Source organism: Aulonocara stuartgranti (genome assembly GCF_965226115.1).
Source record: "Aulonocara stuartgranti genome assembly, chromosome: 14".
Classification (NCBI taxonomy): Eukaryota; Metazoa; Chordata; class Actinopteri; order Cichliformes; family Cichlidae; genus Aulonocara; species Aulonocara stuartgranti.
In genome coordinates this window covers 14,311,853-14,333,982 of record NC_138950.1, presented here as the reverse complement: position 1 = coordinate 14,333,982, position 22,130 = coordinate 14,311,853, and the positions used below count along the sequence as shown (strand labels likewise).

Genomic DNA, 22,130 nt, shown 5'->3' with positions numbered 1-22,130 from the left:
TGGACAGTAGGCCTATTTTGTGTTGTTGTCATTGTCGTCGTCGTTGTTGTTGTTGTTGTGTGTGCGGAGCAGAACATGTGGTCTGTGACACCGACTGTTGTTGTTATCATGGGTTTCTAAGCAACCAAGAGTGAGTCGGAGGGAGACAGACGTTTGTGCTGAACTTTGCTCCTGGCAGCACAAAGTATTTATGTAAAAAAGAGAGAGAGCGACGGCTCCACAGCTGCGCGGGTTCACGCGAGCGCGGTCACGCGGACCTGAGCCGTGCGGTTAATCGCAGGCTTATAAATGGAAGAGATTCAAATGTTAGAAGTTTTCAGAAAACACACCAGCCTTGGAGAGCTGTGGAGAAGGCCAGCCCACATCAGCAGCACTTAAGATATGCTCTGGTGAATGGCTTTCCCCCCACCCCTTGCTGACACAATGTTTATTCTTTAGCTTGCCCTGATCGACAGCAGCCTGTGTGCCAGACCATAGATTTAATTGAGGTGGATAGTTGTTAAAAGTAATCTACATTAAGCTTGTGGTTGCTTAAATTCAGTACGATGACATGTGAGGTGAAGTGATATAGGTAAATATTTAAACTAATGAAGTGCATAGAGGCACTTGACCTGTGTGGAAGACTGTCGTCTTATTATGAACCATTGTTGAGATATACAGCACACCTGTGAAAACAACTAATATGCTCAACCCTGTATGAAACATCTAAAAGTACATGATGGAGGAGCTGTGTTGAATATGAAAGTGTAAGACTTTGCCGCTGTGGGCAGAGCATGCAACTACTGTGTGATGTTGCGTTGCAGTTTTTTTTTTCTGAGCTGATGAGCAAGCTACACGTTATCAGATCAAGAGCTGTCTGGGAACTACTCAAAGAGGGGGAAACAGGGAGTGTGCAGCGTTTCCGTGAGCAGTTTTCCTGCATCTTGACTTGTGTGTAGAGTGTTCATAACATCAGCATCATGTTTTTGTTTATTTGTTTTGTTGGGTTGAAAATAATTAAATAAATGTGTGATCATGCCTATGGATCACCATGGCACTTATCTCCAGCCATATGATTTATTTATGCAGATGAAAAAGTGAGTGTGAATGTGTCTGACATCAGTGTTTTTGTGCACTGTGCAAAAGTAATTGCCTCTGATTGTGAGTGAGAGCAGTGATTTTGCAGACCACCAGCTATTGAAAAAAAAAAAAAAAGAGTGAAAAAGAGACAAATTACTACATTGTAGACGAAGAGAAATAATCATAGGAAAAAGGTTTTGTGTTGATCAGCCGAAAAACAACTACAATGTCATTTTCTGCTTTTAAGAAAGGATTGTTCACACAAACACAGACAGAGAGAGAGAGAGAGAGAGATGTGTGTTGATTAAGCAGTGATGATAATAATGAACATGTTTTAGTTTGTCACTTTCAGGTGAAAAGCAGACCTGTATCAATTTTCCACATGCAACAGTCGGAAGAAAGTTATAGTTTAACATCATTGGAAACATGCAGGCCAAGTTTCTGGCTGACTTATTTACAGTGCCATGTGTTTCTCAACCTCACAAGCGAGCTCACTCCTCCCTGAAGATAAGGAATGCAGCTCCAAAGCAATAACATGATAAAGAGACAGCAGCAAGTCCTGAGCACAAAAAGTCCCAGCAAAGCAGCAGCAATGTGGATAAACAGCAGCAGAAGAAGAAAGCAAACCCATCTTCCTGTCTGATTGGTTGAATTTCACGGAGGGGCGAGCAAGATGGCAGCGTGAAGAGGAGTTTTTGTTTGAGTTCTCAGCACGAGACACTTATTTGACGTCTTTCTGGCCTTCGGGACTTTTTTGGAGATCAGCGCGCTAAACTTGCTGGATCTGAGGCCAGGGTCTGCGGCGGCAGCATGTTGAAATGCTCAAAAAGGACTGAGTGACTCGGGCAAGCCACATGCGGCTAGCGACATGAAAGAAATGGACCCTTCATGATGCGTTCAACGTGCCAGCGCTGTGGTGGGAAAGGCTCCATCATAAACACGCCCTGCGCCGAGGTTCAGGCCAAGAAGAAGAAGACGATGACTTCCAAGCCCAAGAAGGTCGGCCTCAGCGTGGGCGAGCTGATTGTGAAAGCCGTGGCCGCTCTCAAGAAGGCTCTGGCTGCCGGAGGCTACGATGTGGACAAGAACAAGGCCCGTGTCAAGACCGCCATCAAGAGTCTGGTGGCGAAGGGCACTCTGGTGCAGACCAAGGGCACCGGGGCCTCCGGATCCTTCAAGATGAACAGGGTTACTGAGACCAAAGCTAAGACGCCCGCCGCGGCCAAAGCCAAGAAACCGGCAGCAGCTGCTAAGAAGTCACCCAAGAAAGCAGCAGCAGCACTTCAGCCACTAGCACGAAGTCAACCGCATCAGAGGACAATAGTGAGAGTGGCTGTGACTTCACTGTGCATGTGAAGAAAACGTTTGAGGAGAACTGAACAGTTGGAGTTTGACATTTGCCACCTGTGGAGTAAAATGGCAAGAAGAGACAGTGGGACACAGGACAAAGCTGAAGGAGAACTGCCGGCTGTTGGACTGTTGAAGTGGGAGAGGACAACAGAGTGAGAAGACTAGGTGAGAACACATAGGAATTATTTAATGTGGGAAATCAAAATTTGGGTTAGCAAACCTGGGGAAAAGAAAACTGACTGCTTAAGTTGGAAAATTGAGACGGAGTCTGAAACATTGCGAAAATAGAAACATATACAAAATCACACACACACAAGCAGAACATGCATTAACCCTACTAACAATTCCAAACACAAAATGACTCATGAAGACTCATAGCACATTAGTTAAGAAATGATTAAATAATAGCAGAGAAATGTGTAGGAAAGGCAGCTTTAAGAACATGCTCTGCTGGAGATGCAGCTCCACAGACATGCATTAGACCTGCCTAATAACACAAACACATGTAATGAAAATTAGCTTGTTATCTTTCATCAGTGTTAAAATAGTGTCAATTTAGCAGACACTTGTTATCAAATGCTGAATTTATCCTAAAGAAAAAAATTGACTCTACAAGTTGCAGGACAACAATTTAACTTTTGTGGGAAAAAAAAAAAAAAATCCTGGTTTGATAAATCAGTGATCAGACAATAAATTTAGTTGTTAAAATGGTAAATTGGGAGAAGCTTCCTGCTTGATTGAGGCAGCATAAGTAATTTACTGTATGAGGGAAATTGTCTTTTGTGATACTATTTTGAACATGCTTTTCTGTCGTCCTGTCAACTTAGTGGGTTAATAGCTGATATGCAAATTAGTTGATCGGTTTTAGATTAATGAAAGGTGACTGAATTCTAGTATGAGTGAATGAGATGTGTTGGAGTTGTTGTGTGTTGAGTGGAGACTCTAAAACACTGAGTTTCCTGCTTTGATGTGCGAGTGAATCCTGTATTTAGATACACAACTCTGAATACGTCAGAACAGACTGTTTTGTGAAGTGCATGACAGCATGTCACATGTTTTATGATGAAGGGAAAAGGAAAATTGAATAAAATAGATCTGTGGCCTAAATGAGTGAAGAGCACAGACCGGGTGATTAAACTCATAAGTTAAAGAAGACATTAGGCTTATGTTGTGAGTGGTGCAGCTGATGGTTGGTTTGGAGTGAATCTAGCTGATGATTCTTCTCCTGTTGTGAAGTTGATGAGGAGTTTGTGTCATGACTTAGCAAGGCCTTTTTATTTTGATACTTTCACAGTGCACTGAAAGTTTTGTTCGATAATCTCTGTTCTTTAAGCAGATCTGCACGTCGGGAATTAAAAGCGCTACACGTCGTCGAGAAAATTGTGCCAAGTGAGTTCTCCACATTTAAATGGACTCTGGAGAAAGCCACTTATTTGGGACAATTATTAAATGACAGTCCCAGTCCAAAAGGATTCAGCGATGTAATCCAAACTAAAGTTCTTCTTTTTCTTTTTGAAATGACGTCATTTTGCTGAGAGTGGAAACTAAATGCGACGATAGGTTCCACTATCAGCAAGGAAAGAAAGAATGAATGCATGAATGAGTGAGTGAAAGGAAAACAAACTGACTGACTGGTAAAAGCTGACAAAAGCTGACAAGACTTTACTGATGTAACACGACTGTGTGAAGTTGACCCCCGCCTGGCAGGGGTGCAGATGAGTCTGTGTGTGCTTCCCTTTACAGAAGCAGAAAGATGACAGCAACACTCGAGGTTGCGTGATGATTTAACATTTTAAATGCCATTTTCTGTGTCTGTGAATTTACTATGTGTGTGTCATTCACTAGCTTGAGTTGCTCACAGAGATAACTGTGACAAAGTATGCATACGCCTGTGCAAGCGCTAATATTTGCATTTTCTTTTCTTACAGCATGCCAGTTCTTCATGTGAATTGATGATGCGATTTATACCAGGACAACTGGTTGATGTTTTTTCCTACTACAGGATTTCTGGGTTTATGTGTGAGGAAAACTGTGTTTACAGGTTATGAGTGGTGATGCTGTTGCATTGTGTTGATGGGAAAATGTGAAGGTTACTTTGATAATGTGAATAACCTGTGTGAAATTTCCTGTGTTGAGAACTGGTGTTACTTCTTTCCACAGCTAGGGTTGACTTTATGGTGTTTTTATGGCACCTCTGGAATCTGTTGACCTGTGTCTGACCTCCGTCTGACCACAGTCAATGTGTATTGCTAATGTTTGTTTTTCTATGACTGCGTGTAGAGGATTCGGCAGAAGCGGACAAGTGACATGAGAAGAACAAATAAGAGATACAGTGTTTCTGGGATAGTTTGATATGGGCTCATTAGCTGGCCACTTTTGAGCCCATAGTAATATATAAGTGGAGTGACTTTGCTTAAGAGCAGTCACCGATTACATTAATGTTGCCTGAGTACATGGGATGATCCATGTCTGAGGCGACTTATGAAAATAATTGTAGTTTACTGATTTGAGAAAACCTGCACATGACACTTGTCTTGCTGATGTTGAATGCTTATTACTCTTATGATACAATTGTTTACAGGTATGAAGTTTGATTTCACTTCCAGATTTTGCTTTCCAGGCCGTGATGGTGTGTATGCAGGCCCTTAATATGCAACACACGCTAACATCTTTTATTGCAGGGTTACGGAGCTACTCCAGAGGAGATGCCCTGATGTTGCCTGGGACATGATCTAGCTAATCTTTTTCTTTAAGACAGGAATCCAGGTTTGGTGAGTTGACGCATGGGTGTGTCCATGCGTCAAGAGGAGGGGTCCAAGGATTAACATTAAACAATGTTTTTTATTATTGTTGCAGTGATTTGTGTGATTAGCCGTTTTATTTACAAATATTAAACCTATGCAAGTGGTGCACCCATGTTCAGATGAGGCTTTGATGGCCTATAAGTGAAGTTCACTGAACTAAAGAATGTGGTTTGATGATTGTTGACATACTCTCCAAATAGTTTGTCTTCCTAGCAAGGAAATACAGGTGCAGCAGTAATCTCCTGAGAAATCTTCAGAGGCCCAGTGAGAAGCGCATAGCTGACAGGACCAGGCAGTGGTTGAGGTCAAAGATCAAGCTGATTGGGGCCCATCATGAAATCAGACCTTGGAGCCACAGCAAGGACCATGAAACTGCCTGCAAAATAGAGGAGAGGATCGTCCACAAGATGGGAGAGAGGCTTCAGGAGGATCAGAGATCATCTTCAGCACAGCAGACATCACACAGAGAGCTGTGCTACTAAGCTTCCAGGAAATCAAGAGGAGACTTCCCACAGCAAGATTTTAAATACAATGAAAGATTCAATATTGACGCTGAGGAAGACGACTAAGGTGTACGACGTGCTCTGCCTTAAACCTTCAGCAGCGTTGGAACATGAAAACTCGTGGGATGAGGAGCGTGCCAAGCTCCATCGACAGCGTAGAAGGAGTTCGAGGATGACATCATGATTCTGTGAAAAGCACAGGAACCAGAAGCTATGGTGGTGATAACAGCAGTTTCCTATGAACATCACCTAACACTGTGCCACTGTACTGTGCATACGATGACACTCTGAAGGCTGCTGGGATCATAATAGCAGTAAGACAACCCTGCACCCTTTCCACAGAGGTGTTTTCTGCAGAGTATGGACAATGAAGGACAATGAAGGAGTCATAAATATCCCCCTCACAGGACGAAGGCCTGAAGTGAGGTAATGGGAGGCCATAAAACTAGAGTGCTGAGAGGTCTGCAGCTTTGGAAATAGCTGAGAACCATGTTGACAAACAACAAAACCAACTGGTATGTTTGAATGTTTATTCTACATACATTTGGACTCTGGTCCTATGGACAACGATGGAAACAACTGGAAGAGACATTCATGACGCCCTGCAGAACTCAAACCACTCTGCAGAGAGACATGTGATGTGCACACCTGGAGGAAGCATTACCAAGCTGAGATGTTTTTGAAAATGTTACTTTTTTATTTTCACTATTAAATTAACAATTTCTTTGTTTGCTCGTAAGATGCAGTTTGCCATGAGATGAGCTCAATGAATGGGATAACTGCTAATACATTTGTTGAACTGTGTACCTTTTCAGTAATTTAGGGTGATTTGACATATGCTGAGTATAAAAATGTTTGCATTGAAACTGTCAGACATGAGGTGATCATAACTGGGAACTTTTCAGGCATAAAGGTCAAAAAGGGGGGAAATGTTAGATTTGTATTGTTGATTGTCATTTATGCTTAGAAATATTTACTTATATATGCTTAGAGTTTTGTAATTAGTTGTAGATTGGTAGAGGTTTTGATCCTTGATAGTCTGCAAACTTTGTGTGTATTAGACAGCACTTTGGGAGCATGAGAGGTCATACCGTGTCTTATTGTTTTATGGTAGGATTAACGTAGTTGCATCTGTTCTAGTCTAAGTGCTCTTTGTTTAGATGAACTGCAGGACTTCCTCACCGTGTTATCTAGGATGAACCATCTAGGGTGAGGGGGAGGCTACCCTCTTCCTGACCAAGGATGTTTGACCCTTTGATCAGCAGTCCCCACACACACACACACACACACACACACACACACACACACACACACACACACACACACACAGGCAAGGTACTCTTTGTTTGTATGTAGACGTCGTATGTTAATGAACCTATGCATATTCATGTAACCTCAATAAAAGGATAGTGTATGGGAGGACGGACGAGACCAACTGGAGTCAAGCGGTTGTCCGGTTCTCTCCCGTGCACGAGTACCATGAAGAAGTTTGCCTACTTGTGTCTTGCTTGCAGTGTAATTATATTGTCTTAACGTTCCAGCGAATAGGTTTATGCTACAAACCTATCAGATCATAGGTTTAAAACTACTTAAAAAGACACACACACACACACACACACACAAAGTAACTCAGGCCAGAGTTCCTACTTCAGGTCACTTTTGCCGGTCCGAAGCCTGGATAAAGGAGCAGTGTTGGAATTGTGACATTAAAAAAACAATAATTGCTAAAAGAAATTTAATTTGTAGTTCTAAATATATTCTAAATGCATTTAAGGTGTTTTTTGCTCACTTGATGTCTCTTCTACAATGTTATTTCTCTCTTTTACAGCGTCGGTTACAATTACATAAGCATAATCAATTATGCAAATTATGCAATAATGTCATTAAGCGACTTCTAGCGACTTTTAGGACAATGATTTTCCTTATTGAGGAGTTGGCAACACTGCTTTACAGGGATAGAAAAGGTGATAGTGAGAAGTAAGAGAGAAAAGAGACAAGATAGATAGGAGAGCGGGAAGTGGGGCGCCAGATCTGGCTGTCCACACCTCCACGCCAGATTGGGCTGTAGACTCTACCTCCCTGTTGCATCCCATAAAGGACATTCCTCCTCAAACATATCTGTCCTGAATGATATCTCATTTCATTTTTAATTCCTATCAAAAGGTATAATCTGTAATCTATTAAGATATTTTAACTAGCCAAAAAGATTGCTTTCCCAAAGCAATCCATGGCTGTACAGGCGAGTTAACTGAAGCTCAGTCACACGGTTAAGTAGGAAAAAAAAATATGTAGCAGCTGGCAGTGACTTACAAGAGGCAGGTGTGGCTGACTCCAGCGCGGAAACACTTCCGGGTCAGATGGCGCTCGGAACCCAAACTTCCAGGGACATGCAAGTCCCACACAAAACACACATAACAGGGAGACAGAGATGGGAGGGGAGTAGAAATATAAACATAAACACCAAAACAGGCAGGTCGGCCGGTGAGGACTGCTAGACCATGACAGATGGAGTGTAATCTGATATCACACCTCCCGTGGCTCCAGTGTTTGCAATGTGGCACAGCTGTGTTGCCTGAATGGCCCTCTTCCTGTCTTGTACCTCAGCATGTCATCAAGGGAATATGCCAGCACATACACAACGTTAAACACATTGTACTCAGATCCGAGGTTGGAAATGTCCAAGAACTCAGTGTTCCTATTTTCTTGATCCCCCTTTCCAGTGCATAGTGCTCCTCCATCTTCCACACAGCCTTATGTAGCTGGTGCAAATCTGTACTGAAATGTGAATTCCCAAAAATGGTTCAGAGGAACTGACTGATCGTCAAAAGTATCCATCCTTCTTTAGGACAATACCAAGTGATGCTTTCCAGGTAAACATCACCAAAATTAAAACAATAAAAAATAAAGAACTAAAGTATTTTTAAGCATATACCTGATGTATACCTGTTTTCCAACAGAATACATAATGATGTGCTATAAAGCTGATGAAAAGTAACTCTAATGAAAGATTTTTCTAGACTATGCACCTCTATTCTGATCTGTATTCACATAGGTAAGTGCTATGATTCAGATTCTAAAACATTTTGGCTGGACTTGGGCAGGTTTGCTCATCAGTAATGATGATTATGGACATAATGCAGCAAGATCCTTACAATCTGAGCTCAGTCGGTCTGGTGAAGGTTGCCTGGCGTACTTTGAGGTTTTGCCTCGGGACAAAAACACAGATGAAGTCAGGAGGATTGTGAATGTCATGAAAAAATCCACAGCTCGAGTTGTAATTGTCTTTGCATATGAGAGTCACATACTAAACCTTATGAATGAGGTCTGGCTTTACAACAATTTTATTATTAATAATTATAAAGATTTGAATTAACTATAGTGTGTAAAACATTTTGTGATTCACCTGAAATTTATTGAAAATGTTACAAACAATTAAATTAAAAACAATAATATTAAGAAATTCTTGCAACTACTATAGTAGTAGTAGTACCATGTTGTTTCCACAGCTGTTGTTGTGTTGTAAGTCAGGACTTATTTGTAACAGATTTGTAACTTTTTCTGCTGCCTCACTGCTGCCTCATTTTATATATTTTGTGCTGTGATAAATGAGCCTCAGTGAATTCAACTGTTAAAGAGTTTTCTCATTTAGAACCAGTGTAAGTCTATCATGTTCACTCCCATTTTGAGACTGACTGAGCCAGCAGTATTTAAGACCAGCAATCAGCCTTTGCCAAAACATCTGCTTACCCATTAGCTTCCTGGACAATCATTCAACCTTGCAATAGCCACACTCTGTCATGGTCCTGGGCCGTGTTGGCCCAGTATTCTTAGTTCTCTTGTATTTTTGTATTTAGTTCCCTGTTTAGGTTCTGTTTCCTGAGTTGCCCTGTTATGTTGTTCCCTGTGTGTTTTCCCTTCGTGGCTTTTACCCCCTGTGTGCCCCTCTGTGTATCTGTGAGCCCTCGTCTCTCCTTATGTTTTATTCCATGTTTCCCCTGCCCGTTATGTCTGTGTTTTCCCCGTGCTCTCTCTCCTCCTGTCTGAACCTCTGTACTTCCTGTTTGACTCTGCCCGTCTCCCGTCAGTGTTATGTTCACCCCGCCCTGTCTCGTTATGGTTATCTGTGTCAGCTGTGTTCCCCGTGTGTTCCCACTTTCCTCGTTAACCCTCTGTGTATTTCTGTCTGCGTCTCCCTCTGTTCGGCGTCGCGTTCTCCCTCATTGCTGTGTGGATTCCCTGTGTCTCCCTACGAGTGTTAGTTTATTGATTCCCAGTTTAGTTGAGTTCTGTATTTCCTATGTTCTGCCTGTCAGCAATAAAGCTGCTTTTGAGTTCATCCCCGTGTTTGTGAATCTTGCGATTGGGTCCTCCTCCCGCCTGCCACACAGCCGATCCATGACAGAAGAACGCGACCACGACATGGACCCAGCGATTCACAACCCCTCCGCTGACCTCCGGGAGGATCTGATTTATACAGTGGAGTATCACTGTCAGGAGTGGGTGGCGCTGCCCGAGGGTGAGTACCGGGAGACCGTAGCCGTCCGTCTACAGCGGATGGTGTCCGGACTCCCGTGGCTATTCGGCGCGCTCCGCCCCCACATCCAGGACTTCCTCGTCTCCACTGTAGGCGTCCTCCCGGAGCAGTCGCTCCTGTACGAAGAGCCGGAGGATGTTCAGCCCGGCCTGCTGACGGATTCGCGGCCCGGCTCGTCTCCTCCCCCTTCCCGGAGAAAACGGCGTCCCCGCCGTCGCCGTTCCCGAGCAGCGGAGCAGTTTTCACCCCTGGGAGAGAGTGACCGTGTGTCACACTCTCAGCCCGAGCCTTCGGATCCCGGACTCCATAACTCATGCACTACTGTGAGTGGCTCCGTTTTCCCCGCCGTTGTGTTACCTGACTCGGATAATTCCGCCGCTTTTTGTTTGGACTCCAGAGACGCTGTACAGCGAGGCACCTCAGTGTCAGATTATTCAGCCGTAGCTCTCACCAGTGATCTTTGTGTTTCTGAGCCATCAGATTCTTGTAATGCTCGCAGTTTTTCCTTTGTTTCAGCCGGTATGAATGCTTCCCCTGTTGAGTTAACTGAACCTAAGACTGTTATTTCACGCCAGACTCCCCTACATACTGCTACCAGCATTGTAGCCCTGCAGAACTGTTTTGCTCAGCCTTTGGATTCTAAGGTTTCCCAGTCTGAGCTCAGCCACACACAGTCAGTATCATCAGCTCTAGATGTAACAGTGCATGCTGAGAAACACATACCCCCTGAAACCGTGTGTTCTATAGCTAATGCTCCTCCTAGTGACTGTTTCATGTTCCAGCCTATTTTGTCTTTAGACATTTCTGATGTTTCCCAGCCAACTCCTCAACCAGCCATTGCCTTCTTGGCTCCTCAAAGAGACACTGAGACCTGTGTAGCTGAGCCAGCCATCTTAACGTCAACGCCTAGCGTTCTGCCTGAGCCAGGTGACACAGAGACTATTAGCCATTCCTCTGCTACGAACAGTTTAATCTTTAAACCAGCTCTTGTGTCTGTGACTCCCAGTGTGGTTCCTTCAGTTTCTCAGGCTGTGGTTTTTTCTGTGCCACAACTCGAAAGTGCTAACTCGGATGCTACCTGCGTAACCTCACCTTCTCTCGTGCCTGCTAAGCAAGAGACTGTTTCTGTTTTTCCTCGTGGACTCCTTGAAACTGTGTATTCAATGCCTGCTAAGGTTAAGAGCCGCAAGGCTTCATTCGCTATACTCGGACTGGCAAGAGATTTAGGTTTGAGCACTGCAGAGCTGTTTGCACAGGTTAACTTTTCTGTTCCCCGGTCATGTCAGTTTGACTCTGTGCGCCATGCTTTTCGGCCAAGTTCCATGGACTCTGTGTGTGCTACGTCTCGGGCTAAGTTCTGTACAACTGTGTGTAGTGTTGTTTCACATCCCGGTTATCCAGACGCTGCTTGTGTGAGTTCTCCGGTGTCTGTTACTGCTCCCGAACTCCGCTCTCCGCCTCCAGTTCCTGTAACCAGGGCAGCGCGGGCCCAGCTCTCCCTTGCACCCGTATCAGCTCCTTGGGTGAGGGTGGCTGAGGTCCAGCTGGTCCCTGCTTCTATCCCCAGCCTGGCAGAGGCTCCGTTCATCCCGGCACCCGTACCTACCCCTCGGGTGGGGTTGATGGACACCCAGCCGTCGCCTGTGCCTGTTCCGGTTCCCCGGGTGAGGTCAGCCGTGACCCTGCCGACTCCTGCACCCGTCTCAGTTCCTCGGGTGGGAGCGACAGAGGTCCAGCTAGCTCCTGCACCCACACCGGCCCCCAGGGTAAAGGCAGCCAGAACCCAGCTCGTCCCTGCACCCGTATCTGTTTCTCGGGTGGGGATGGCTGGTGTTCGGCCAGGCCTAGCACCCGTTCCTGTTCCCAGAAGGAAAGCAACCCAGAGTCAGACACCTGCTCAACCACAAGCGCAACTACCACTACAACTGCCATTTCTGTCCATAATGCAGTCAGTAGCTCAGTTATTAGCACAGTTTCTTGTTTTGTCACCAGTCCAGTCTTTATCACAGTTCGCAGCTCCATTACCCGTTCTGTTACCACCTCAGTTTCTTGCTCCAGTGCCTGTTTGGTTATCAGCTCAGTCATTAACTCTGTCACCAGCACAGTTAGTAGCTCAGCAACCTGTTCAGTTACTGCCAACCTCAGCTGGGAGCCTTTGTGAGCTTTCTCCGCCAGCTGTGGACTGCATGGTACTGACAAACGTTGGACAGACTGTTTGCCCTGCACAGCCCCAGCCGTTGCATCCCGAGCCGACTGTGTGCCCTGTGCAGCTACAGTTAGCGTCCGCTGAGCCAAAGGTCTCCGCACCAGCTGGCTCTGCATCTGTCTCCGCTGGGGGTTCAGGAGGACCCCTCCAGCAGCTCCTCGTCTCCGCTGGCGGCTCTGCCCAGCCCGGCCAGCACCTCCTCGTCTCCGCTGGCGGCTCTGCCCAGCCCGGCCAGCACCTCCTCGTCTCCGCTGGGGGCTCAGGTCAGCCCGGCCAGCACCTCCTCGTCTCCGCTGGCGGCTCAGGTCAGCCCGGCCAGCACCTCCTCATCTCCGCTGGAGGGTCCGAGGGGCCCGTTCAGCCACCAGCTGCTTCACCGGCAGCCTCGACCACGTCTGCAGCAGCCGTGTCTTCACCCACGCTAGCTGCGGCCTCCGTGTCTCTGTCCACATCTTCGCCTAGTCCAGCTTCAGCCTGTGCTTCGCCTGGTCCGGCCCCGTCATCGCCTGGTCCGGCCCCCGCATCTCCCACGCCTGGTCCGGCCCCCGCATCTCCCACGCCCGGTCCGGCCTCTGCATCGCCTTCAATGTCGGCCGGTCCGGCGTCGGCCTCTGCCTCTGCAGCATCGCCTGGTCCAGCCTCAGCCTCGGCAGCATCGCCTGGCCCAGCCTCGGAGTCTTCGTCCTCGTCTGGCCCAGCCTCATCGGAGTCTTCGTCCTCGTCTGGTCCCGCCTCGACTGGTCCCGCCTCGACTGGTCCCGCCTCGACTGGTCCTGTGCCCACCGGGCCTCGGCCAGTACACCTGGCACTGGAGAGCCGCCGCTGCCTTCCGCGCGGCCGGCCTCCTGAACTGCTCAGTCGTCTCCTTCGCCGCCGCCGCTGCCTTCCGTGCGGCCGGCCTCCTGAACTGCTCAGTCGTCTCCTTCGCCGCCGCCGTTGCCTTCCGCGCGGCCGGCCTCCGGACCAGCTCTGTCACCTGTGCCACCCGCCCGGTCGGCCCCCCGACCGTGTGACCCGTGAACTTTTATGCCGGTGGGCTCTGGGTCGGCCCCCTGAACTTTATTTGAACTATGGTCTTGTGCTCCTGTGTTTTCTGTTCGTTTTTGTTTTCTGTTCCGAGCCCTCCGTCCTGGGCCCTCGCCGCCCGCCCTGGGTCGTTTTCTGTTTGGTTTTTGTTTTCCTGTGTTTGGGCTGTCTGGAGCCAGCCCTTATGGGGGGGGGGGGGGGTGATGAATGAATGAATGAATGAATGCTTTATTGGCCATATGCAGGTTGCCCCCACAGAGGAATAGGACCCCCCCCCCCGACTTACACACACAACAACAAAGACATCACATGGGAATACAGTCGGAGATCGGCAGCGTTGGGAGAATAACACTGAAAAAATTACACAACAATGGGAAGAGTACAAGAGGAAAAAAAGAGACCTCTTCACACGCTGGGCAACCTATGGGAGGACAGCATGAGAACAGGAAACAAAAAAACTCCTCTGCACAGAGAGCACATTAATGTCCACATCACAACATCAGAGCACATGACAAGCCACAGGGGATGGATAGGGTGGTGGGGGGTAATCCGAAGGAACACAGCAGTCGTCCTGCACCATGCTATCATTTCAGCGCGGCACACAGACCTGCTGTCTTCCCCCGCAGGAACAAGCATCGAAGGCGTTTGGAAGGGAGGGGGATGAGTGCGTGCTTATCAGTGTAAGTGTGTGTGTGCGTGTCCAGAGTTCAGCGGAGACAGTGTCCTTCGGCCTATCAGGCTAAATAAACAGTCCTCCAGCCGATCCAGGTGTCCTTCATGGGATGGGAAGAATAGTCATCACACAGTCGTTATCAGGGAGTTGTTTTGGTGTGCTCCAGCCTTGGGCCTGAGCAGCTGGCGCCATGGTGTCCAAATGTAGAATATTGTTGATTTCTCCTTTATGCGAGCAGCGAATTTAGCACTCTGACACTGGGGCCTCGATTTCCCGTTGGAGCGCTGCGAGCCTCCCCATGATGGTATCAAGCTTCTGTTCCGTGGTGTTGTCATTCTTCTGATTCTGAGACCCCACAGCTGCAGTGAGCCGTTCTGCGATGTTATCCAACTTCCGCTCAAGGGTGTTATTGTGAGCAGGCCCCTCTCTGATGTATCCCATCATACGCTCAATGGTGTTAGTTTGAGTCTTCACGGCAGCTGTAAGCGTCTCCAAGGTGTTGACCATGCTGCGTTCGGTGTGGGAGGCCGCGCCTCGTCCCATCGCTTCAATTCCAGCGGTCAGCTTAGGGGGGGTTTGAACAGCTGGTTCCGCTCTCTTATTTCTCCGATAAGTCAGGGCCAAGCCAGCTCCGATCAGCAAGAACCCTGTTATCATGGTTCCGAATAGGTAGATATCCTCAGCGTCCTCGATAGACAGTCCCGCCAGGCACAAGATCCTCCAGGTCTGCCACCCATCCATCGTGTATCCGGCAGGGAAAGTCCCTCCAGGGCACTCGTTGAGAAGAGGGTGTCAATAGCGTTCAGAGACCAGTTGATCAAATCCATAATTCTCTGTTAGGTTTTAGAGAACGACAGTGAGAGACTGTTCAAGGGAAAAGTAGTGCACGCGAGACAAGACAGGACACAAGAGGCTAAGCAGGGAAGATAAGGGGAAGGAGGAGAGGAGAAAAGTGCGACCGCCTTCACCGAGAGCCAAGTAAGAATGTCATGTGATGTCATGGTCCTGGGCCGTGTTGGCCCAGTATTCTTAGTTCTCTTGTATTTTTGTATTTAGTTCCCTGTTTAGGTTCTGTTTCCTGAGTTGCCCTGTTATGTTGTTCCCTGTGTGTTTTCCCTTCGTGGCTTTTACCCCCTGTGTGCCCCTCTGTGTATCTGTGAGCCCTCGTCTCTCCTTATGTTTTATTCCATGTTTCCCCTGCCCGTTATGTCTGTGTTTTCCCCGTGCTCTCTCTCCTCCTGTCTGAACCTCTGTACTTCCTGTTTGACTCTGCCCGTCTCCCGTCAGTGTTATGTTCACCCCGCCCTGTCTCGTTATGGTTATCTGTGTCAGCTGTGTTCCCCGTGTGTTCCCACTTTCCTCGTTAACCCTCTGTGTATTTCTGTCTGCGTCTCCCTCTGTTCGGCGTCGCGTTCTCCCTCATTGCTGTGTGGATTCCCTGTGTCTCCCTACGAGTGTTAGTTTATTGATTCCCAGTTTAGTTGAGTTCTGTATTTCCTATGTTCTGCCTGTCAGCAATAAAGCTGCTTTTGAGTTCATCCCCGTGTTTGTGAATCTTGCGATTGGGTCCTCCTCCCGCCTGCCACACAGCCGATCCATGACACACTCACCTGGACACTGATCTCCCTTGCTCTCCACCAGCTGGTAGCCATTCAAGGAGCTTTATTTGTCATTCGCATCACATGTTAACATGAGGTGGAATGAAATTATGTATACATGGTCCTGGAGTGAAAGGAAACAAAAATAATGAAGAAACAGAATTTTTTTTTTAAAGTAATAAATAAATAGTTGGGGGGGGGGGGGGGTTGTTATTTGTTTTTTTTTTAACAAACAGAAATGACAAGTAATAAGACAATACAATAAATAATACCATAAGTAGAGTGCAACAACCTGAGTACCAGTATGGAGTATGGGTATAGAGTGTGGGTATAAATATGGGTGTAAATAAATACTTTAGCTGCAAAGGGCATGATGACATGCATTGATAAAGTTACAGTGTCAATAAGTGTCAAGTAGTGGTTAAGGTGCTACAATAACAGTTCTTGTCCATTATGCACTGAGAAGTCTCACAGCTTCTGGAATGAAGCTGTTTCTCAGTCTGGTGGTTTTGCATTTAATGCTCCTCAGCCTCCTGCCTGAGGGGAGCGGGACAAAGAGTGTGTGTGCTGGGTGAGTGGGGTCCTTCATGATACAGGTGGCCCTCTTCCTGCATCTGGAGGCTTATATGTCTGTGACGGTTGGGCGGCTGCCTCCGACAACTCTTTGTGCAGCCTTCAACACCCTCTGTAGAGCTTTCCCCTCTGCCACAGTGCATTTTCCGTGCCACACGTTGATGCCAGAGCACAGAACATTTTCTACCGCACATCTGTAAAAGGAGATGAGGACTGAGCTCTCCATTCCCACACGCTTCAACCTCCGCAGGAAGTAGAGCCTCTGGTGAGCCTTCCTGATCAGGCTGGAAGTGTTGTTTTTCCAGGTGAGGTTGCTATCCAGGTACGTACCCAGGTACTTGTAGCTGGGTACTACTTCGACTGCAGATCCTCTAACGTGCAGGGGTGTGTGTGTGTGTGTTCCCCTCCTGAAGTCCACAATCATCTCCTTCGTCTTCTTCTCATTTAAGCAGAGATTGCTTTGCCTGCACCAGTCCTCCAAGTGTTCCACCTCCTTCCTTTAGCCGGTCTCATCATTGTTTGTGATGCAACCAACCACAGCTGTGTTGTCTGCAAACTTTACAATATGACAGCTTGGATGGTTGGGTGAGCAGTCATATGTAAGCTGTGTGAACAGGAGGTGCTTTAGCACACAGCCCTGCGGGGAGCTAATGCTGAGGACTCTGGAAGGTGAGGAGACATTGTGGATCCTCACAGACTGTGGTCTGTTGGTCAGGAAGTCCAGGACCCAGTTAAAAAGAGAGGAGCTCAGTCCCAGGGCCAGTCCTCACAGTCTGGCTTGCCTGTCTCCCTGCCTCGGATCACTATTTTTCTGGACTCACCCGGGCCTCCTCTTCCCCCCTCCTGTTTGACTACACCTGCAAAACAATGCCTCTCCTCCATCAACTCTTGCACCACTGTTCCATTCGTCGAGCTTCGCCACCCACGGCCCATGACCCTGGACATGCTAGTTTAAGTTGGATAAACTCCACATTCTGGCTTCAGCCTTGACTGGGGTTTTGCAGGGGAGGGGTGGAGCAGTGGAAACAGGCTGTGGTGGCAGGAAGGCTAACCTACACAGCTGATAACCATCATCTAATCATACCTCCCCTATTTGAGTAGGATGCCAGCACCTGATGAGAGAGCTGTGCTAGCTGAGCCAGAGTGGAGGCAACTGGAGAGATGCCCAAGCAGAAATCATGAAAAACTCTGACAATAAACACTTACTTGTCTTGGAACACTGTGTGCATAGGTTCCTTTTGTGTGAAAAGAACAAATTAAAAAAAAAATTCTGACAATATGGAAATTTTATAGTCCAAGACAGCTAGATTTGACTTAATATTTTATTTTAACAAGGTATTTTCATCATAAACCTTGCTGTACATGAATCATATTTTTGATGTGTATTTCATACATTTGTTGAACCATAAAAATATTCAGTAATCTTTTACATCTGTTAAAAAGAAATGAAATTAACAAAACACACACACAAAACAAAGTTCTTGTTATCTACTAATTCACTTTTACTGTTTTCTAAGTCTGCCCTGCCCCCTTTTCCCAGATGGGTGGGCTGCAAGATTATCTAACACTGTATTCCAATAAAAAGGAATGACAAAACAATAAAACCTGATTACTAGGCTCAGAAAATCAGAAAGCTGCCATGTGGTTATTATTTCAAACCAATTTGCTCTTGCTTGTTTTACTATATTTCTACTTTTCTTATGCTTTATTATCTTCTGTATTTCCCAGCTCTTGTCAGTTACAAGGAGAATTTCATCTAAATGGGGTGCACAAGACTGGAGATGTAATTCTGGGTGGACTGTTTCCAGTCCATTTTTTTAAAAGTGTTCCTGACCTGTCTTTTATCTCAGAACCACAACAGCCTACATGTCATGGGTAAGTATGGCCAGGGGGGAATGAAGAAAAGAAAAAATTGTGGGAAATGAGTTCCATTGTATTTTATAACTAAAGTATTAATATCATCATGCAAGTTTCTTGACCGTCTGCTGTTATTTTTTCATTAAAATGTCCTTTTAATTGTTTTCATTCAGTGTCTGTATTTTTTTTGTTAATTAATTTTGCACTCCGTTTTCCAAGTATCTTGTTTTTATTTTACAATAATTAACTTTTTCTTTTTTTAGATTCTATGTACAAGGATTTAGGCTGGCACAAATCATGGCTTTTGCTATTGATGAAATCAACAAAAACTCTGAACTTTTACCTAATGTGACTTTAGGATACAGTCTTTATGACAACTGTGCTGAACTTGGAATTGGATTCCGAGGAGCATTGTCATTAGTCAATGGTCAAGAGGAACAAATTATATTGGATCATGCATGTGCTGGAAATCCTCTAGTCATAGGGATTGTGGGTGATTCTTCCTCTACACGTTCTATTGCTATCTCCAGCGTCTTAGGTTTGTACAGAGTACCTATGGTAAGTTCTCAGTTTAACCATAGCATGTTATTGTTGGTTGAATTAACTGTATATTTAATACAATATAAAGCTTGCATTTTTGACAGGTGAGTTATTTTGCCACATGTTCCTGTCTGACTGATCGTCAAAAGTATCCATCCTTCTTTAGGACAATACCAAGTGATGCTTTCCAGGTAAACATCACCAAAATTAAAGCAATAAAAAATAAAGAACTAAAGTATATTTAAGGATATACCTGATGAATACCTGTTTTCCAACAGAATACATAATGATGTGCTGTAAAGCTGATGAAAAGTAACTCTAATGAAAGATTTTTCTAGACTATGCACCCCTGTTCTAATCTGTATTCACATAGGTACGTGCTATGATCCAGATTCTAAAACATTTTGGCTGGACTTGGGCAGGTTTGCTCATCAGTAATGATGATTATGGACATAATGCAGCAAGATCCTTACAATCTGAGCTCAGTCGGTCTGGTGAAGGTTGCCTGGCGTACTTTGAGGTTTTGCCTCGGGACAAAAACACAGATGAAGTCAGGAGGATTGTGAATGTCATGAAAAAATCCACAGCTCGAGTTGTAATTGTCTTTGCATATGAGAGTCACATACTAAACCTTATGAATGAGGTCTGGCTTTACAACAATTTTATTATTAATAATTATAAAGATTTGAATTAACTATAGTGTGTAAAACATTTTGTATGTTTGTGTGAATGAGTAAAGAAATTAAATCATGTGGAATTATTTTGCAAGAGAAGCAATTCAATGGCATGATAATGTCCCTAAAGTATTTGCCAGTTTCAATATTTGGTATATTACAATGCACAGGTAGTGACGCAAAATGTAACAGGCCTACAGTGGATGGCCAGTGAGGCCTGGACAGCAGCTGCTGTGCTCCAAACACCTCAGCTTATGCCATACCTGGGTGGTACACTGGGTATTGCCATTCGCCATGGGGAAATACCAGGGCTCAGGGAATTCCTGTTAAAAATACATCCCACTCTACATTACAACAATAGCTATGGAAATAGCATGGTGAGGTTTTTACATTTAGTATGGTATGTGCAAGAACTAGATATTATCATAATTTATATTTATAAAATCTAAATATTTCAGGTGAATCAGTTTTGGGAATTCACATTTCAGTGCAGATTTGCACCAGCTCCACCAGGCTGGCTGGAAGGTGGAGGTGCATTATGCACTGGACAGGAAAAGCTGCAAAATGTGGACAATGAGTTCTTGGACATTACCAACCTGCGGCCTGAGTATAACGTGTACAAAGCTGTTTATGCCCTGGCATATTCCCTTGATGACATGCTACGGTGCAAGCCAGGAAGAGGGCCTTTCAGTGGGAACAGCTGTGGTGCTTTGCAGTCACTGGAGCCATGGCAGGTGTGATATCAGTTTACAGTCCACCTAACTAAACAAATTGTTTGCTTGTAATTACTTTCAGGGTGACATTCATCCTGTGGGATTAAACAAAATGCCATATGTTTTACTGGTTAAACAGCTGGAAGGAGCTAAAAGGATTTTCTGTACTCCTGATAGTGTAGTGCTTCGTATATTTAGATCGGAGAGATCATTGACCTTTTGTGATATAACTTGTTCTTCCTGTAATTTCTATATTTAAATAAAATAGGCATAATGACCTCTGAATAGTATGCCACTATTTCAATGTGAAAAATAATTTATTTCTGATGAATCACTTTTTTAACAGCTTGTTTATTATGTACACATACATACAGGTTATTAGTGAAATACCTTGATTTCTATATTTAAATATAATGAGTCCAATAGTTTATTTTATTTTTTTAACAGCTTGTTTATTACTTGGAAAGGGTGAACTTTACCACACCATTTGGTGATCAAGTGTCATTTGATGAGAATGGTGATGTGATACCAATTTACGATGTGATGAACTGGTTGTGGCTCCCTGATGGAAGCACTGAAGTTCAGAATGTGGGTGAGGTTAAAAGGTCAACTTTCAAAGGTGAAGAACTCATACTTGATGAAGACAAAATCTTCTGGAACTTTGATTTGAAAAAGGTTATACGTTTCTTAGACTTTTACATTGTCACATGTATAGCATATGTAATTTTGGCAAGTAATGTTTAACTTTGTCCAATAGCCACCTCGATCAGTATGTAGTGAGAGCTGTCCTCCTGGTACCCACATGGTGAGAAGGAAGGCGGAACCCAAATGCTGTTTTGACTGCATCCCTTGTTCTGAGGGAAAAATTACTAATAAAAGCAGTAGGTGTTTATCTTTCAACATGGCATATTTATTTTTTTCTTTGAAATATAATATGCATTTCACCATCTTCTTCTTTTTAAGACTCATTTGAGTGCACCAGTTGTCCAGAGGATTTTTGGTCAAACCCCCAGCGTGACCACTGTGTTCCAAAGAAGACAGAGTTCCTCTCCTACCATGAGCCTCTGGGTATTTGTTTGGCAGCAACTTCACTGCTGGGCACACTCATTTGTGCTGTTGTTCTAGGGATCTTTTTCTACCATCGCAGAACACCTATAATACGTGCCAGCAATTCAGAACTTAGTTTCCAGCTATTGTTGTCACTCAAGTTGTGTTTCCTGTGTTCACTTCTGTTCATTGGACGACCCAGGATGTGGACATGCCAACTCAGACATGCAGCATTTGGGATCAGCTTTGTGCTTTGTGTCTCATGCATCCTGGTAAAAACCATGGTTGTTCTGGCTGTGTTCAAAGCCTCCAAGCCAGGAGGGGGAACCAGTCTGAAGTGGTTTGGTGTTATGCAGCAGAGAGGAACAGTTCTGTTTCTTACATCTATTCAGGCAGCCATTTGCACTACCTGGCTTGTTTCTTCCTCTCCAACTCCACATAAAAACACCCAATACCAAAATGATAAGATTGTTTATGAGTGTGCATTTGGGTCCACTTTGGGTTTTGCAGTATTACTGGGTTATATTGGCGTTCTGGCTTTCCTCAGTTTTCTAATTGCATTCCTGGCAAGGAATCTCCCTGATAGTTTTAATGAGGCCAAGCTCATCACATTCAGCATGCTGATCTTCTGTGCTGTGTGGGTGGCCTTTGTTCCTGTTTATATCAGCTCACCAGGAAATTATGCAGATGCAGTGGAGGTATTTGCCATCCTGGCCTCAAGTTTTGGACTGTTGATCACACTGTTTGGACCCAAATGTTACATAATAATAATGAGACCCGAATTGAACACAAAAAAGGCTATAATGGGTCGTGGCAGTGAATCTTAAGTATTTTTCCACATAGACTAGAAAAGCAGTTCTTAATCACACTTTTTGGACCCAAATGTTGCATAATCCTAATGAGACCAGAACTCAACACCAAAAAAGCAATAATTTCCCGTGGGACTGAATCACAATATTTTTCCATATGTAGC

At 45.2% G+C, this 22,130-nt stretch overlaps 2 protein-coding genes across 2 annotated transcripts; both read left to right on the top strand.

The window, feature by feature from the left end:
• The first annotated feature begins 1,197 nt into the window (after positions 1-1,197).
• LOC309688163 (histone H1-like) lies at positions 1,198-5,046 on the top strand. The gene has a single exon (XM_082503655.1). It carries the CDS (start codon positions 1,948-1,950, stop codon positions 2,413-2,415), a length of 468 nt encoding a protein of 155 aa, XP_082359781.1. The 5' UTR covers positions 1,198-1,947; the 3' UTR covers positions 2,416-5,046.
• Positions 5,047-10,111: 5,065 nt separating this feature from the next.
• Positions 10,112-22,130, top strand: LOC309686986 (vomeronasal type-2 receptor 1-like; the record flags this gene model as incomplete). The annotated part of the gene is made up of 16 exons (XM_082501654.1): positions 10,112-10,573; positions 11,069-11,177; positions 11,715-12,134; positions 12,296-12,407; positions 12,611-12,761; positions 16,577-16,648; positions 17,042-17,097; positions 18,055-18,201; positions 18,447-18,741; positions 18,828-18,914; positions 19,097-19,366; positions 19,568-19,774; positions 19,856-20,131; positions 20,558-20,785; positions 20,868-20,991; positions 21,074-22,130. The coding sequence occupies 16 exons, from the start codon at positions 10,112-10,114 to the stop codon at positions 21,982-21,984; spliced, it is 3,927 nt and encodes a 1,308-aa protein (XP_082357780.1). The 3' UTR covers positions 21,985-22,130.